Raw genomic sequence first — 18,069 nt, forward strand, 5'->3', positions numbered from 1 at the left:
GGTGCCCATTCAGCCACACACTGAAGCACGGCTTGCTTTTGCTTTTAACACCATCTTAGCCTTTTAGGAGCAAGAATTAGAAGTCTGTACCCAATCTGCACTCAAAGCTCCCAAGACCCTGCATCTTCTGCCCTCTGAGTTCTTTTTCTTTTGCACATCTTCCTCTTCTGAGGTAGCAGGCACAAATAAAACAAATGGATAAAGTTCGTCTACCTGAGCTGAATTTTTTTTTTTTTTTTTTTTTGATGGATAATTCTGCCAGATAAAGAAACTTCCAAATATTAGAGAACAAGAGAAGGGACACAGAACAGTCAAGACAGAACACTTTTGTTTTTGTCAATATTTCTTTAAATCCCAATCCATCTCCTAGTAAGACTGGACACTACTTACAACACTCCTAGAACTGCAGAAGAATGGAAACACAATAGGGAGCAGTGGAGAGGGGGACAAGACAGCCCAGCGGCTGGCTCCAGACACTCACAGATACAAAGCCAGTGCCCATGGGAGTCCTTAAGGCCCAGATGCCCCACTAAGAGGAACAAACCCAAACACAAAGGTAGCACATGAAATGTATTTACCTATTTAAACACAGGCAGCTGGTCAAGCTAGAATGGGGAAGGTAACTGCTAATTCCTTGTACTACAAGGAAGGAATGGAGTAAAAAAAACCCAAGCCCACGGGCAGGTTTTTGCTTTGTGAACCTCTGTCTGTGCTGCTGGTTAACAGTGGTAAGTATAAAAAAATCAAAGAAAAATAATCTATTTATAGAACAAGTCAGTAGTCTGAGACATTTAGAAAAAAGTAAAAACAAGTCCTCCTTTAAAAATGGATTTACTAAAACAACTGCCACCCAGGATGACCCCAAGCCCTCTGGTCCTCTGGCAAAGCCAGGGGCAACTTCAAACAAGAAGGGTTGCTGATTGTACCCTGGTACACATCCAGCAAAGCCAGCAGGGAGGGGGATTTGCACTGCCAACAGTATCTGCAGACTGCTTGCTGGTATCTCTTGAGGCCATGCCCGTAGCCTGGTGATACTGGAAATAGTTGTGAGTGAAACTTTTCACAGAAGCACATGTCAGTGTTACCTCTGAGGTAAGTGGGCTGTCTTCTTTCCTTCCCATCCCTGGGTACAGACCACAGGAGCTGGTGCCCTGGGTGCTGCACCCCCTTGCCAGCTCCATCCTGCGTGTGACAACTTTAACATGCAGGAGTGCAGAACTCTAAGCAAAGCCCAGAACAGGAGAGGGCACCCCTGTGACAGGGAAGCACGCTGCTCTTCCCGAGCTCTGGTCTAGCTAGACCTTACCCATGCGTTCTGGCCCTCCTCAGGACAGGAAGATCAGCTGTTCCCCACTGAGGGAAAAATGTTGCTGAGTGGAGTAGAGCTGGGTTTCTTTTTTGGTAAACAGAGCCTTTGCTGATTTCTGAGATCCTCTGCCCTTTAGCTACAAGAGAGAAATTACACGAAATTCATCCACTTGCTCCCATCCTTACAGTGTAGTGTTAGCTGCCTGGATATGGAGGCAACTCAACTCTCCCAAGACATAGCCCTACTCACTGGCATGGCATGGGGAGGCAAAAGGTAACTTTCAAAGCTGCCTCCTTAGGGTAATGTAGTAGGCCTAAAAGCACCAGCCTATGCCCACCAATTCCAGGCCAGTTCCTCTGCCAACGTGTACTTCTAACACCCTGAAGTGTCTAATCTAACAGCCTCGGGTTTGCTCAGTCCGTAAGAGAAACAGCCACACTCAAAGATGGAAACACTCAAGTCAAGAAAACACTGGCTGGAGGTCCCAGTCAGGCGCTGTCTGCATAGATGAGTCGGTACCACTGTGCCTTGACGTCCCCATTAAATGAAGGAAGCCAGCTGTAAGGAAGGGACCAACTCTGCTGCAGGTCTGTACATCCTTGGAAGTGAAGCTCAGTGGCTACATTAGCTTCAAACCCTCTCTTTCTGTAGGGTTTCAGTGGTCCATTTCCCAAAAAGTTCCAGGCATGGAGTAGTTGCTAACTTGTCTCCTTAAGGTCTTCCATTGGTAGTTTGTAGCTCAACAGGAAAGCTGGAGGTGGTGCGTGAGCAGGGCTACTTGGTCCCTGCATGGGCTTCTTTGCACAGTTTATACAGATGTAATCCTCATTCTCAGCCATTTCTGGAGAGACACCAACACAAACCTGATGAAACCACTCATCGCAGCCACCGTCACACTGCACCCAGTCTACCTGCAAAAGATCAGATCAGCAGCACATTACAAGGAGAGACAGATGGGCATAGTTTTGATGAAGACAAGACCTTCTGTGAAACTCATCTCATATGCTTAGAACAGAAAAAAAAAGCAGCTTTTGAGTACAAATTAATGCCCTATAAAGATTTTTCTAACAAGCTGCTTCAGTTGGATAAAAAAAAATAACCACAAACCTTGCCCCTCTTACATCCTTAGAGCACACCACCACAGACACACACTACTGCTATTACCAAGGAAGATAGTGGGCTGTCCTCAAGTGAAAGGTATTCTAGAACACATTTAAAATTGGAGCATGCTCAGGGACAGTTACTTCTGCAGAGATAAGACTCTACACATCCTAAATTACACATCTCCTCTTAGACTGCATTATCATCTTCTGAAACTTAAAAAAAAAATACACCAAAATTTCTTGATTACTGCTTTTCACTAAAAAAACCACATGACAGCAGCATGTCATTAATACTTTTCTGCCAACCAGATATTGGGTATACAGTAGGCCTTTAAATGAAAAAAGCACGCAAACAGTAACTCAAAAGTGTCAAAACATCTAAGCTATAATATTTCTAACCTGGAGCTGAACTTGCTATCAGAGAATTAGGAAAAAGGCACAAAAAGTCCATTAAAACTCAGGAAGGAAAAAAAAAGATGAATTATTAGATTTCAGCAGTACAAGTAAAAGTACAAGTTAATTTGAGTCAGTGGGCAGAAACATCTGCAGAATAAGGACTACAGATCCTTAATTTTAAGAATTAATGGCTCATACTGGTACAGCTATAAAAGTTTTACTGCTGTAGTTCAGCTTCCACCTTAGAGGGGAATGTGAAAATGAAAATCTTTTAGAATAACAACAGTAGTGGCAGCTTATCTAAAATGAAGAAACGTTATCAGCTTGAGATTTTACTTCAATTTGTAGGAAAACTACTGCTGAATGAATTTTAGTTCTAGTAATGTATACTAACAGCTGCAGCTTCAATCATTACTTCATTGCATCTGCCATTTTTGACTTGTATGGCATTCACCTCTTCAATGTACAAAAAACCACTGAACCTTATGGTGAGACAGTTATTCCATTACAAGCTTTGATTATACCATCAGGAATTTCACTCAGTTTCATTTATGAAAGTTTGACAAATTTTTGACAAATTCAGCATGACCTCCTTTATAATATGAACTTAAAGGCACTCTCCTCTTGCAATCTCCCATTTCTGTATAAATGTACTAATATAGGGAAATTATCAACTGTGAAGTAAAGAGCATGGTGGTACAAAGACTGTGCCATCTTTGGGGCCATTGAGTATAATTTCTAACCTTGGTCTAAGTTTAAGACTTCAAAACTGGTCTTTTAACTGGTCTTTTTAAGCATTCAAATGAACATTTGAATTCCATGTTTCAGTTTTGTCAAACAACAGTAAGTTTTTGGTATCGCTAGCGGTTCCTACTCTCTCTTGTGCAACCCAGAACAGTAGTGTCAATCCCACAGTTATTATTTGGAGTGGTTTTCTTACTTCTTTCAAAAAAGCAGAAAAAACATTCCAAAAAACATCGTACAATGTGAGTTGATCTAGTAGATCTAGGTATCTAGTAGTATCACAGCAGTTTCTAAGAGAATAAGGAAGTTCCACAATTTTATCTGCTACAACTCTGTACTACTCAATCCTCCCTCATTTCTAATAATAGCGCTTTTGTTAATAAGGTTGAACAGCAAAAGCAAGTTTCACTGGGGTTTTTGACCCTGCAAGGAATTGCCTGTGACAGGACTAAGCAAAAACTCACTTTGTCCTTGCAGGGCCTCTGGCAGTTCTGTGCAGCACACACAGCGTTCTCGTCATCCGACTCTTCCGCTCCGGACCAGTCGTACTTGGAAGGAATATCTAGAACCTTCTTCTCTCTTTTCTTCTCTGTGCTCTCCTTTGCTAGTTCCACCTTTGTGACAACTGCCTTCTCTCGCTTCTTCTTCCGCTCCTCTTCCTTAGCCAGTTTCTTTGCCAGCTTGTTCAGCTCCTTTGTCTTATCCATGGTGAGTTTTAGCTTCTTCTTCTTGGGTTTTTCCAGTTTTTTCAGCTCTTTAGATTTTTGCTTCATATCTCCAAAGAACTGCTCTGCTCTCTCCAGCTTTCTCTTCCGCTTCCTCTCAGAAGAGTCTCTCCCTCTCATTTTCAGTGGTTTCTCATCCATGCTGTCATCCTTCATAGAAAGAGTGGAAAGAGTTTTTCAAAATTAAGTTCCCATATATTGCAAACCTGCTGTTCAAGAGATGTACTTACCTCCACTATTACCCTGACATGGTATGAAGAAACTTATTCAGCAACATACTGTTACAAATTCTAAGCAAAAACAGGCTCGAGTTTATTTTTGCTACACTAGGGGGGGAAAAAAAAAGTAGCAAGTGGTATGAACTGTGTCAAAGTACAATGTATCAAAAATGTCCACTGGAAGAAGTAAATCATCAGCAAGGGTAAGGAGGCAGAATAAGCAATAATTATATCTCCCTTCTCACACTGCTTTTTAAGAAAAGTTGAGAAGATTAATCATTTGTCAGATGCTCTTGCTTATTTTTCATCCTAGGTCAGTCTTGCCTGTAATTATTTTTGAGAGAAAGCGACTGCTATTCTGAAGCTTAAGAAAGAGCAGTTGGTGAATTCTTAAAAATGTATCACCAACTCAAGCAAGAGAAGGAAGTAACAGATCCATTATTTGAAGAGCTTCCAAACTGGCACACATTGTAAATATCCTGGCATCGTTAACAGCTCTTAAATAGCAGATTCGGATCAGAAGTGAGGCTTAAAACGGGCAAACTCTGCTACTGCAGGCAGCATCCAGTGACAAGTCCTATTTATCACTCGAAGATTCACATATATAGCTCCTTTGCACAAACAGGACTAACTCTATTTCAGTTAATCCAGCTATGTACTTTAATAATTATTAACAGACTAAGGACATACTATAAATCAGTAAAGACAGATTCTGTTTACTGTTTATTTAATATAGCTACTCCACCCAAAACCATATTCTCTGGTTATTTTACAAAAGGCTACTTACTTTGCATGTGAACAGACAAAGAAAGGTATTGAATTCAAAATTAGTACCTCTGGTTGAACGAGCATTCATAGGCACTAACCAGAAAAACATCATAGCACACATCCTCTCACCCCCTGCCCTCCCCCAAAAAGTTATGTTAGTCTACCAGACTGCTATGTTAATAGCTATTTATAAATTGCTATTTGCTGGCATTCAAACTGTTCTTCAATCCATTTCATGTCAAAACCACTACAATAAAAGAATCTTAAGCTTGTGAAGTACTTGCATCAAAACACAATAGAGCAGTGTTTTGCTTCTTTGGAGGCAGGGCCTGTTTTATACTGCTGTCCCAACTGATGGTGGCTTGGCAACACTTTGGCTTAGCCAGTCAATATGGAGAGCACTCAGGAAACGAGAAACCAATCAATAAGCTCATCTAGCCTCACCGTTCACAGCATGTCACCTAATACCTTGTATTACTGTATACTACCAAAAAGTGAAGAACCGTCTTCAACAGATTTCCTGCACAGTTAAGTAACTCAAAAAGCAATCCTATACTCTATAACTACACCGTCAAACTGACCCCTAACTCCAGCTGACAGGTAATAAAGGATGGGTACCAGTACAGCTCTTCAACCAAAAGTTCACATTCTCTTTCAGCACACACCCATCATTCACACTCCACTTACCCACCAAATAAACGAGGTTAAGTGATTTGGACTACAGCTCAGAACCAGCAGATAAGCCTGCCTCATTCATTGTCAGCTGAGCAGTGACAAGCACATCTTCACAGTGTATTAATAAAAGAACCTATGTCTGTGTCATTCTGAGAAGGAACAGGAATCTTGTTACCTGCATTACTAAACCATGTTTTATCAAAAAAGCGTTCTTTCCCCAGAAACAGTGAAAGTTCAGCAACATACAAGTATCAGGTTATATAAGCTAAATGTAGACTTTTGAGCTTTCTACATGTTTCCTGTAATACTTTTGCACATCAGTTTTGATTCCAACCATCATCAAGAACAGTGTTTCTTTCCTTAACCTTATATTTTCTAAAATAAGGCTTGCATATGAAACTGCCTGAGAAAACTGTTCTAAATATGGTTAATTGTGGAGGATGATGTTACGGCATAAGCGATCAAGAACTGAACTTTTTAGATCTTGTACTCTGTTGCTTTCTGGAATCTACTATTTCCCAGTAGAAATCCAAACATGTCAAGTAACTAAGCACTCAACTACTTAAGATTATCTTTTTTTTTATAAAACACCAAAATGTGTTTTGTTTTTCTATCCCAGAATATTTCTTCTAGTTCCATACCTCCATGATATGAAGGAACCTGTCCTCAGAGGGTGGATGAGTAGCCTGTAAAATCCGCCAGATGTGCTGAGTCTCATCCAGTGATACCTCTAGTAGATCTCCTACCATCATCAGATCTTCTAGCTGAGCTTTCGCTCCAGGTGACAGCTCCAGTATAGGGGGCTCCATACTGCGAGGTACCAGCGGACTCTTCCGAGGCTGCTTCCTTGGAGTGCTAGAACCTTTCATACAGAAGGCAAGTCATAGAAGCATAAAAGGAAGACATCAAAACCAAAAGAAATGATATCCTGTTTACAATGATCATCTAAGGATGGAGACAATCCCAGGCAAAAGACACAAGTTTATAAACCAGATGTTGGGAAACTAACTGCAACGTAACCCTAACTGCACCCTCTTACAAACAACATATCCTCTACAATCAGCACAGGTAAGAGAGCAGTTCTCCCCCTACTGACTGCTCATCCCAGCTATCTGACCAATTTTCTCTCAGTGTACACAAAATCAAATACCTTGAGAGCAGCTTTTGGAGGCAGACGAATACGCATGTTCAGCACAGAATGAAGGAGCAGTCCACATGTGTGTCACCACTTCCTCTGATTTAATGGGGATTTCCTCATCACAAAACAAATTTGGCTCCAAGCTGCTAGAAGATTTTACACTGGCATTGTCCTGAAAAAGACCCACAGAACATGCAACATCTGGATCCAGAAAATAACTACTTCAAAGTAAATTCTATCAAGACCAACCAGTCTGTTGTTCCAGAAACCCTACCTTGAAGCACCCCACTGGAGACACCACGACCACATGCCAAAAGTATAGGCTACATCCCTACTTAAATAGTGGAGGAACACACCAACCATGAAAATTGGTCAGCAGATTTGTACCTAGTGCATGAGAAACACCGGATGACTTTCCTCACTCAGCAGCTCCTCAAATATGGTCTTCAGAAGTCAACATAATGAAAAGAGGCTTACTCTTAGCCTACATTAGCTTTTTTGCTTGAAGAATTTTACTGCAAGACCATGAAGACTTGTATCTTTAGTAAAGCAGGGTATACCAAGTAAGAAATTAAAGATCCTACAGGTGAGGAAAAACCTGGGTTTTCCAGCCCAGCAACAAAGAGTGTAATGGCAAACAATCAAATGTTGCCCTGAGATCAGGACTTTTATGGGAGTCTTGAGCCATTTTACAAGAGGACCATACAATGAAATGAAGAGGGCTTTAGTACTTGGAACTGTTGTGAATAATTTCCATGAACAGAATAACAACGGCATTGGCCTCTGCTCAGCTCTATGCATTGTGCAGGATGACCGCTTGACTTGTCAGATGCATCACACTCTGAAATGGGACCCATGCCTTCAAGTGCAGGTGGATCCACTAAGAGAAAAGAGATTAGGAAATCTCTTAGCAGTGGGAGAAGCTTTGTTTAACTTCACATTACATTAGACAGAGAATACAGGGAAGGCACAAGCCCATGTGAGTAGATTTCCTGATGCCCCCTAGTACTAACTTCTCCCTCTTCTTAATCACCCCTGCAGGTGCAATTAATATGGATTGTCTCATCAATCTACTACTTCCACAGCACTTTCCAAAACTCAGCCACCCTAGCACATTTGTGATGGAACTGTCCAACAGGTTAGATATACTTAGCATGCCATGTAAAACTGAAATCTTTAAGGGAACAATAAAACCCAAGAAGCTGGCTTAAAAGAAGAGGAAGGCTGTAGAACAGTCGACAATATTTACCTGAAGATTAGCTGTGTGGGTCCCAAAATGGCCAACTCAGGAAATTGTACCACCCAGACACTGTCATTTCATGACATAAAAAGCGAGTTTAAGAATGGTAATCTCTCTCTGGCTTTCAGTTACACTCTTAAAAGGAAGCGAAGTGCACACTAATGATTTCAGTACAGAACTATAAGTGGGAAATTCAGTTTTAAACTGTCCAGATGAAAAGGTAAAATAAATATATTCAGAAAGAGGTAGATATTTTCCCCTACATAGTAGAGGTTATACCTTGTACAATATCTCATTCTGGATATCATATTACACAAGGCAGTTAAAGGTGAAGGAATTTTACAGTAAATTTGATGAGTGCATCAGCCTGACTGCTTTGAATAATTCCTAAAACAAGTCTAGTTATTGCACTCGTAATGAAGTATTTGCTGGCAAGAAACATTTTAATTAGAAGAAGCACAATATAATCAAACAGGTCTTTTCACATGTGTTTCTGTAACCACTGCTGTACTTCAGACATCCGAGACTGGTGTTGGCACTATAATCTATGGACTCTTAGGGATCCAAAGATTACTTCTGTAAGGTCATAGGAAGTTAAGAGCAAAATCATACAGGATCCATCATAATCTATATATTAGGGTTTGGTTTTGTTTTTAACACATCACTATAATGGAAAATGTTTCTAGATCATAAATTGAAAAAACCCAAGCCTTGAAAGCCAATAGTATAAAAATAAACTGAGCAACTTTGCTATTTCTTTCAACCTGAAGAATTTGATGGCTTGAAAATTTGTCTTCTATTCTAATCATGTTAGTTAACCTAAAAAAAACCCACATTTCTGGTCCCTGTCAGATTTGCTTTGACAGATATTTACTTTTAGGTTTCTACAATTACATATAGTGATGGATGTCTAAATCAAAAGGGTTAAGTAAGAGATTCTGAAATCATGACAACAGAAATCATTAAACAAATGAAACTACACTCCTGCAAAACCCTCAGATGCAAGCAAGCATATGCCATCTTTCTTGACATATGCTTTATCACAGCCTCAGAAAATGACACATCTTCCAGAAATGCCTTATGACTCCTGATGCAACAAACACTTTGGAATTTTTTTTTAAATAAGTACATAAAAGTAATTTAATTAAAAGCTTTAACATCAGAGTGCAGCGTGTTCTCGTTGGCATTTCACATGGGACTGTAAGAAAATGTACGTATTTGCATAAAGCTGCTTAGGAACAAAATACTAAAAATAAAGAGATTGAGGCAAATTATACCTGGAAAATGTGCTGTCCTTTTATAAACCAGAAAAGTCTGCCACAGACCACACTGCCTTAAGTTAGCGTCTTTTAAGGTAGATATGACATCATCACTAAAAAGATAACACTCCACATGAAGAAACAGTGGCATTGCTTTTGTCTCTACATATATCAAAAGGACATTTCCAAAGTGAAATAACATCACGCTGATACGTGACTACCCCCTATGACTACCTTTTCTCCTTAAGTTCTTCTCTCGTTAAAATATTTCAAAAATTTAACTGCAGTTAAAATTTCTGACCTAAATCCAGACACTAATTTTACAACATGGCCCAGGCACCTAGTGTTGAGTATTTCCACACATCCAAAATCAAATACATGTACCTTCTTTATACAAGGGTAAAATGAAGAGAAAGGTATTGAAATGTCAAAGAAGCTCTGGCATCAAGTAACTTCTTACAGACCAAGCCATTTTCAAATACTATTTTTTTTTCTGTTGAAACAAAATTGTTGAAGAATTCCCCATACAGACACATTGATGATTCATGATATCTCTGAATGGGGCATAAGGACAACCTTCATCCTCCGCAGTATTATAAATACAAATCCCTTGAGAAGTGTATTGTTTACCTTAGCACTAAAAAGCACCTTCTGAAACTCAATCACAGAATAATTAGATGTTTTTAATATAAACACTACAAAACTTTCCAATAGTCCAGAGCTGAGACATTCAGATAAAAAACAAGAAGCACCTCTTCCTCAGCTGGAGCCCAGGCAGAATGTACAGATATAGCTTAATATATTAAAAATATTCTTAAGTTAATTGAATAAAAAAGGGTGTTCTGGATTAATTCCATGTAGACAAGCCACATTTGGCGACTTACCTTTATGTCATAGCCATATGTCTCCCTGATGTCTTCATCAGAGTCTGTCTCTTCATCATCATAATCCAAAGTCTGCCGTGGGGATGAGGACACACTCCCTATCACTCTGTTAAAGGCTGATTGCTGGAAACTAGTCAAGTGTCCCTAAAACCAAATACAGGGATACAGGAATGAAAAAACAAAAGTTCCAGAAAAATCTATTTAAAAGTTACTGACACAGAAAACAGTGGTTCTAAGGGTAACTGCTCAGACAGTCACAGAAAACTGTAGCTACAGCAAGAAGTGAAGAAAAATACAGAAATGCCTAAGGACAAAGTTCCATTACAGTTTATTTCCATGTTTATGACTAGTAGTGACTAGGAGGATCTAGATACTAGAGCTCTTCAGTGCTACCAAATTACAGCCTGTGGTTGCACAAACTTCTTCACCACAGCATCATCTAAATACTGGTCTCAATCTCAAGATGAAGAGCTCAGCCACAGAAGCACCACAGTGTGCCTACAGTCCTAGCTGGAATTTATGACCAAGACACCAAAAGCCTGAGAGACATAATCCATGAAAAATTTAAAGTACTGAAACCCTCAATTCCATCAAGAGGGGAATGGAATTTGGACACCAAAGCAGCCACTGCTTTACAGATCTCCAGGCCAGCAGCCAGCTGTTACATCTGAAGGAGGATTCTTAAAAGCACCTTCAACAGCTCCTGTGACAGCAGGTACAATGTAACAGGCCTGCTCCTGGAGCAGCCTGTATCTGACTGAAGCCAGCCATGGCCAGAGGAGCACAGAACTAGGTCATTTTTGTGTCTAGCTCTCTGCCTTGAGCTGCCCTCCACTCTCCTCTAAGCTTCTCCAAGAAAGATCAGACATTTCACCATGCAGCAGCAGGACAAGCGCAGTAAAGAGCAAGGCATCCGCACGCCCACCTGCAGGTCTGGGTTAGCTGCTGCCTTCTGTAGCTCTGCACTGATGATCTTCTCTGTTTTCTCCCGTGCCGCCTGCTCCACCATGCGCTGGCTGAGCACAGACAGCTTGGCCAAAGCGGAGGACAGCTCGTCGGTGGCCAAAGCCTGCCGCGCCCGGTCCTGCCAGCTCATGGCCCGCTCCGTCAGGCACTGCAGCGCCTCGCCCTCCGGCAGCCGTACCGGCCGGCAGCGACAGGATCGTCTCCAGCCGCGGCCTTCGGGAACGCATGCAGAGCGGACACAGGAACTTCACTTCTTTGGCCTGCCAGGTAGAGCCCTTCTTCTGAGAACTCGTCTTGGGAAGGGGCACGCAGCCGCTGTGAAACCAGTCCTTGCACAGCTCGCACTGCAGCATGAACCCACTCGCTGTTTTGCGGCAGACGCAGAATTTGACTTCTTCGATCCGGTCCACCGTCGTCATCTTGGCCAGGTTGGCTGCCCTGAGAGCATGCATGGCTTCAACCTCCTTCTGCTCCCGCTCCTTGAATATAGCCACCTACGCAGCAAAGGCAAAAATCAGTTAAGGACTTTCACAGCTAAGAGAGAGCACATTTTATTAGCAACATTGGAAAAGGAAAGAAATAAAAACATAACTGGGAAGATCTCTTGATAAACTAGCCCAAAATTTAGGAATTGTGTGATTAAAGCTTTAGCTAAAATACCCCTCTCTCATTACTCTCCCGAGTCTGACAGGTTCTTTGTAAACTTTAGATAACCTTCTGCATATCTACAAGGTTTCTGATGTTTATAATTAAATTTGCTGTAAGGCCACCAGAAGAAGAGGTTTCAGCTCCAGGAAAGAAGTGAGAATCAGGTCCTTCATTCTGTTTACCACGATGATGCAGCTGACCATTGTCTCAATGTTGACTCAGCAACAGCAGCATCAGAGCTACCACCTATCTCCTGAAGCAACTTGTATCTCCTCAGTGTCTTCATTCAAGTAATTATAACAACGCATACTAAGGTAAAAATAGACTGTGTGTATGCCACGTTAATGAACCTGCGTATATTTAATTTGTTCCTAGACAGAGCAGCCAGGTAACAGCAAATTCTTCCTCCTAACAAGGAGGAATCAAGTAAAACATTCTCCTCAGCTCCATTCCCATGACCAAGCACTTGCAGGCTGCCCCCAAAACTTGACCTAACCAAATACGTTTCAGCACTGTTTAGGGTAGAGCTGAACCTCGTTACTCATGATTTTGATGTGACTTAAAAAAATGTTAAAATTAGATGAGCAGCCACAGATATTAACCCACGAGCATTTAAGTCTTACACATAGCCAAACACATTAAATACGAGCACTTACACTCTGTACTGTGCTTCCCTCTACTTTCACTGTAATTAAAGTTGAACTGTATTCTTGTGTCAACATCGTATTATGAAATATTTGTTCCACTGAGATTCATTTATCAGTTCTTCCACCAGATTCTATGCAGACTATAGACAAATTAAAGCCATGTATCAGGAGACACTACCTTTTATTGCTCCTTACCACAGCCGCAGTGTCCCTGGCCTCCTCCAGCCCATCCTCCAGTTCACTTAGGGATTCCAAGTCAAGATCTTTCTCCTTTTCCTTCTCCATCAACTCCTTTGCCCTCTTCCGCCTGTTCTTACTGCTCCCATAAACACCAATATCAGTCCGAGGGCTCAGAACCTGTAACCAGCAAGAGAATCTACGCTGTCAGAGCCAAGGATGCCAAGAATACCAAGAACAGAAAAAATGTTCTCATCTATAATGTCATGATTTCAAGGACATAAGAGAGCATAACACAATTACAGAGAGTAAAATATACTCAGCAATCTAACACCTTTGATACCTGTCAATTAATGCTAGGAAGAGGAGAAACAGAAAAGGACACAAGTATTTCATATATATGGAATGTGGACATCATCAGCACCACAGTGATGTGGCAGATAAACCCGAAAGCCTGTGTTTCCATGATTAAATCACAAATTCTATTCATATTAAGCTATCATGCATACAGCTAACTGAAATACTATATACAGTTAGATATCAGTAGCTTAACATTCACTTCAAAAACCTTGAAAAATTGCAAGTCTTGAAGATCTCCCACAATTTCCTATTTACATCACCAATTTGGTAGCTGAAACAAAACTAAAAAAATATGCTATAAGCCTTTTAATATCAAACATGAGAGGCTGCAAAACACTTTTAAGGACAAGAATTACATTTTAATTAATCTTGTTTAGTTGAAAGGCATGCTTAAATATAAAACCCAGCAAGTGACATCAATATAGGGAAGTTCAAACCAACACATTTAGAAAAACAGCCAAATGCAAAAACAGAACATTAAAAAACTAGTTGGGTAGAGAAAATAGAGGAAAACAATCTGGACCTAGTGTGCATCAAACTGAACAGAAATCGGTGCAAAGTTGTTGCAACAGAGGCAGATCCCATTGGGAAACATTAAACAGCAGTATCTTCTGAGACTTAAGATGTAATCATTGCACTTCATACAGCACAAGGGAAGCCACAGTGAGAAGATTCTGTCTGGGTTTGGACATTAAGACAATCCACAGAGAATAGCAACAAGGTATGAGTGTGAAAAATACAGCCTACAAGAAAGTGTTGAAGGAACTGGAACTGATTTCCCTAGACCAGGGAAGCCTGTCAAGTAGATACGGTAAATCTTCAAACACATGAATTATTTTATTAAATAAAGACAATGACTACATTCATTGAAGTGAAATAAACAGTAACCAACTTATTTTATAAGCTGTTTAACTGTAAGAAATATTACCTAATCTATTTTCTTGGATTTTAAGCAGTGGAACATGGTAAACATCCATAAACTAAAGACAGCACCTATGTCCATTTCAGGCCTGCATTTCTACACACAAAAAGGAAATCCTTTTCTTTCCCTCCCCAAAAGAAGAGTTTTAATAACAGCTGAGGCTGTCTCTACATACATAAAAATATCTGTAGATAGATTTTTATATATCTTTATCTATATATATTTATATATGTTAATGTTATCTATACATTAACAAGACTAACCAAACATGGACTTTTTGCCTTTTTAGTTATTTTCACCCAAGGACAGCTGAAGCTTTTTTATTACATTGTTATCAAAAGGAGCTGTAACCTGCTGTAACTGAACAGTCCCCTCCAGAACTCAGAGGGCTATCACGATCACTCTCTGAAGGCTGACAGAGTTGCCTGTTGCTCACCTGTAACAGACTGTAGCTTGAGTTCTTCTTCAGGAAGGTCCTCCCTGTGCGCTCTCTCCAGGCGCGTGCTGCGGCCACCTGAGACTCCAGCTGCGGCAGGGCGTCCAGGCGCACCGGGATGGGGCGGCCTTTGGCAGACAAGCTCTCCAGTTGCTCCAGGTAGGCATAGTTGTTCCCATTCTGGGGTAAAAGACATTTTTGTAAGCCAATGATTCCACCATTATATCGTGACCAGCTTAATTTCAAGCCATGCTCTATTTTGTCACTGACTACAACAGTTCCATAGGAAGGAAAGGAGGGCAATGTTTCACTCTTACTAATATTTTTAAAAACTCTCTCATGTTGATTTTACAGTCATTCTGACACGGCCAGCTGGCTTAGGGAGTAAGACAACATTCCCTTTCTAGACAGCTGTCTTAAATTCTATCTGCTTAACAGTAAGCTGCTGTATTCAAGAGCTGTATAGGGGGTGATGTGAAACCAACTGGGAGTCTCACTTCAGTTCCCATCAAACACCTGGTATAAGAATAGCAGTTGCAATCCAAAGATCAACATCTAGAAATATGACAGAAGCCATGTCCCTTTTGGATCAAGTTACGTGGGTAGCCTAATAGAAGGGGAGGCCACCAAACTGACAATGTCATAACTCCATCTATTTCAGATAGACTATTTCAGGCCTCAGCATCAATAAATCTTACAACATTTAGGGGAGAAAAAAAAAAAAATACAAATAAAACCATTTCCCTAGCCAGCTAAGTATTTCCAGTGACAGTATGCAGAATAGTTTCAATACCAAATACCCTCTGAGAGTTACACTTGTAGCATAATGAACTTGCTAGCTTTTACATCCCCCATGAAATGTGTAACAGGAAGCGAAACAGAAATTGGATAGCCAGTGGGGAAACAGGAGCACAAACAGAATTTCAAGCACACGAGCTACAGTAAATCCCATCTAACAGCTATAGCCAGGCTTCCCTTCAGGTCACCTTTGCAGGTAGAGGGGCTAGAAATGAAGAACACATCTAAATAAAAGGATGCAAGCAGAAGACTCCAGTCCCTGCTGTAATCCCTACCTGAATGGCCTCCACTTTGGCTGTCCAGTCTCTAGCCCGCTGCAGGGCTTCTTTCAGGGCCAGCACATTGGGCAGGTAAGCAGGGATGTTCTTTGCTTCATTCACGATGCCCTCCAGAGCCATCATACTTTGGCGTGGTCTAGAGCAAGAAAAACCCAATTCCAGCCTTCTCTCAAAATGCCAACTAAAGCCATAAATTGACAGGCTGGTGATGCAACTTCATCACTACACTGCAGTGTAGGATACCATGGCTCTATTCTTGGAGAGCGCTACTGGCTATCAAAGTACAGGAGAGGTGAGAAAGCTAATGGACTTTACACAATCAAGCTCAAAAGGGCACAGCATCACAACTCCTTAACATCAAAGAAGCTGTCTTGTGTAGCATAGTGTTTTTTGTTGAGGGGGATGAATAGCAAAGACAGCAGCAACACTCACAGCCTCCTGCCACTGTGCAATGTGACAAGGAATCAACTCTTCTGAAACTCATCAACAACTTCAAACCCAACTCTTGAGCAATAAAAATGCTGGGAGGTGAAAAAAACCCAACGTACTAGAGCTTCAAAGCCCCTACTTCTCCACCACACCCTTCAAAAGAGGGTGAGAATCCTGAAGTGTGTGACCTGCAAGAACAGTTTGCAAAGAAACACTCACCTGGCCTGCAGGCAGACCTTGGCCTTCTCCTCCCACCTCTCTGAGACCGTAAGCAGCTCCTGCAGCTCAGCCATGGCTTTTTCTACAGCATGGTGTGGTGCCAAGCCCACACCTGAGTCAATCAGCTTCTTCATCACATCTAGGGTGACCCTCTGGGGATCCAAGAGGGTGGACCTCACCTCATCCAGCCACCGTGCCTGCTGCAGTTCTTGCTTCAGCCTTGGCAGTTCAGGAAGCTCTACATAAAGGCCAGAGCCCAAGTCTATCAACTCCTGCAGCTTGGAAGAGTCTGGGATCTCATCCATCATAGCTTCTTGAGCACGCTCATGAAATTCTTCCACATCATCAAGCAGATTCTGAAGTAACATACAGTACAAATCAATTAGGAAAAAATGCCCACAAAATCAAAAGGGCAAGGTGACTGAGGGGTCAGTCAGCTGTGAGTTTGTATGCTATCATCACATCATCAGTCAGAGCTTCTACACACAAGGCCAGCTAGCTGTCACAAGTCATCAAGTCTGACACATACTACGTAAGAGACCGTCTAAACTTATTTGGTAGCCTAACATTCCATACACTAGGCGTATTAGTTGCATCAAACTCTGCACTTCAAATACTACAACTGCAGCTGAATACAGCTCCCAGCAAGGCAGAATATTAAGCACTGCCCAATCAACATTCATTTTAAAAGAGTGGGTGGAAAAGGGACTTGTGCAAATTGATGATCTTTTCATTCTAGTGTCAGGGGCATTACAGTAATGACTGTCATACACAACAGAACAAAACATGCTGAGGAGAAAGAACAAGCCAGAGCCATACAAGTATGCAAATACCAAAAGATTATTAAAATAACCATGGTTAAAGTTTGAAATCACGGTTTTCTGAAGCAGGTCCACCATCTAAACACACTTTATTGCACAATACTGTGGTTTATTGCACAAAGGAAATAAATGAAAATGCAAAACCCTCTAACAAAAGGAGATAATTTCACAGAAATCTAACTGCACTGCTGCAGTTGGCCTCATCCTCCTGTTTTGGCACTGCAATAAAAAAAAGAAATCAAAGACAGCAAACAGGAAAGAATCTCTGCAGGAGATTCATTCAAGGACATGCAATCCGTATACTCAACTCATTCACTCTTGAGTCTCTTACAAAAAGATAGGTATTTCTGCTAGCAAGATGATGACACAATGAGGAGCAAAACTTGCATTTCCTAACCCTTAGGCTTACTACCCTTTTGATGATGCTTTTTCTGACTGTCTGGAAACCAGAAGGCATTTACAAAAAAAAAAAAAAAAAAAAAAAAAAAATAGCCACACCATAAAGATTTTGAATTAGGGAAAATATGCTGGATGCTTCACAGTGATAACAGTGAATTATTACAGTTCAATAATTATAATGCCTTTCGTGTTAGAAAATACTCATCATCCAACATGACAATTATTTTGCAATTCATTATGATAGATAATTGCATTTGAATGCCATGCTGAAAGTTAGTGAGTGCTTTGGCATAAATTATCATTATCTGACTTCATTCAGATTACTAAGACTATGATTTATAATGAGTAAAATGATAATATTTATTTTATTGGCTAGTGATGATGTCGAAGCTTCAAAAATATACACATGTACAAACAGTACTTCAAAAGAACCAGCTTCCTAAGGCTGGGGAAAGAAGGACTAGCTGGGAGAAAATATTTAGACAAAAATAAACAAATTAGAGCCATTGA

At 40.8% G+C, this 18,069-nt stretch overlaps 1 protein-coding gene across 1 annotated transcript in view; it reads right to left on the bottom strand.

Moving 5' to 3' along the window:
* Positions 1–242: 242 nt before the first annotated feature.
* The window catches only part of LOC103778034 (lysine-specific demethylase 5A-like), a gene marked incomplete at its 5' end in the record, with an annotated part of 31,235 nt that continues 13,408 nt past the window's right edge, over positions 243–18,069 (bottom strand). The window contains 11 exon segments of the mRNA XM_008945603.1: positions 243–2,220; positions 4,017–4,427; positions 6,580–6,800; positions 7,089–7,248; positions 10,460–10,603; positions 11,385–11,610; positions 11,612–11,919; positions 12,916–13,077; positions 14,616–14,795; positions 15,689–15,827; positions 16,340–16,695. Of these exon segments, the coding sequence (XP_008943851.1) occupies positions 2,008–2,220; positions 4,017–4,427; positions 6,580–6,800; positions 7,089–7,248; positions 10,460–10,603; positions 11,385–11,610; positions 11,612–11,919; positions 12,916–13,077; positions 14,616–14,795; positions 15,689–15,827; positions 16,340–16,695 (2,520 nt within the window).

The sequence above is a fragment of the Merops nubicus genome, unplaced genomic scaffold (genome assembly GCF_000691845.1).
Source record: "Merops nubicus isolate BGI_N331 unplaced genomic scaffold, ASM69184v1 scaffold5228, whole genome shotgun sequence".
NCBI classification, from domain to species: Eukaryota; Metazoa; Chordata; class Aves; order Coraciiformes; family Meropidae; genus Merops; species Merops nubicus.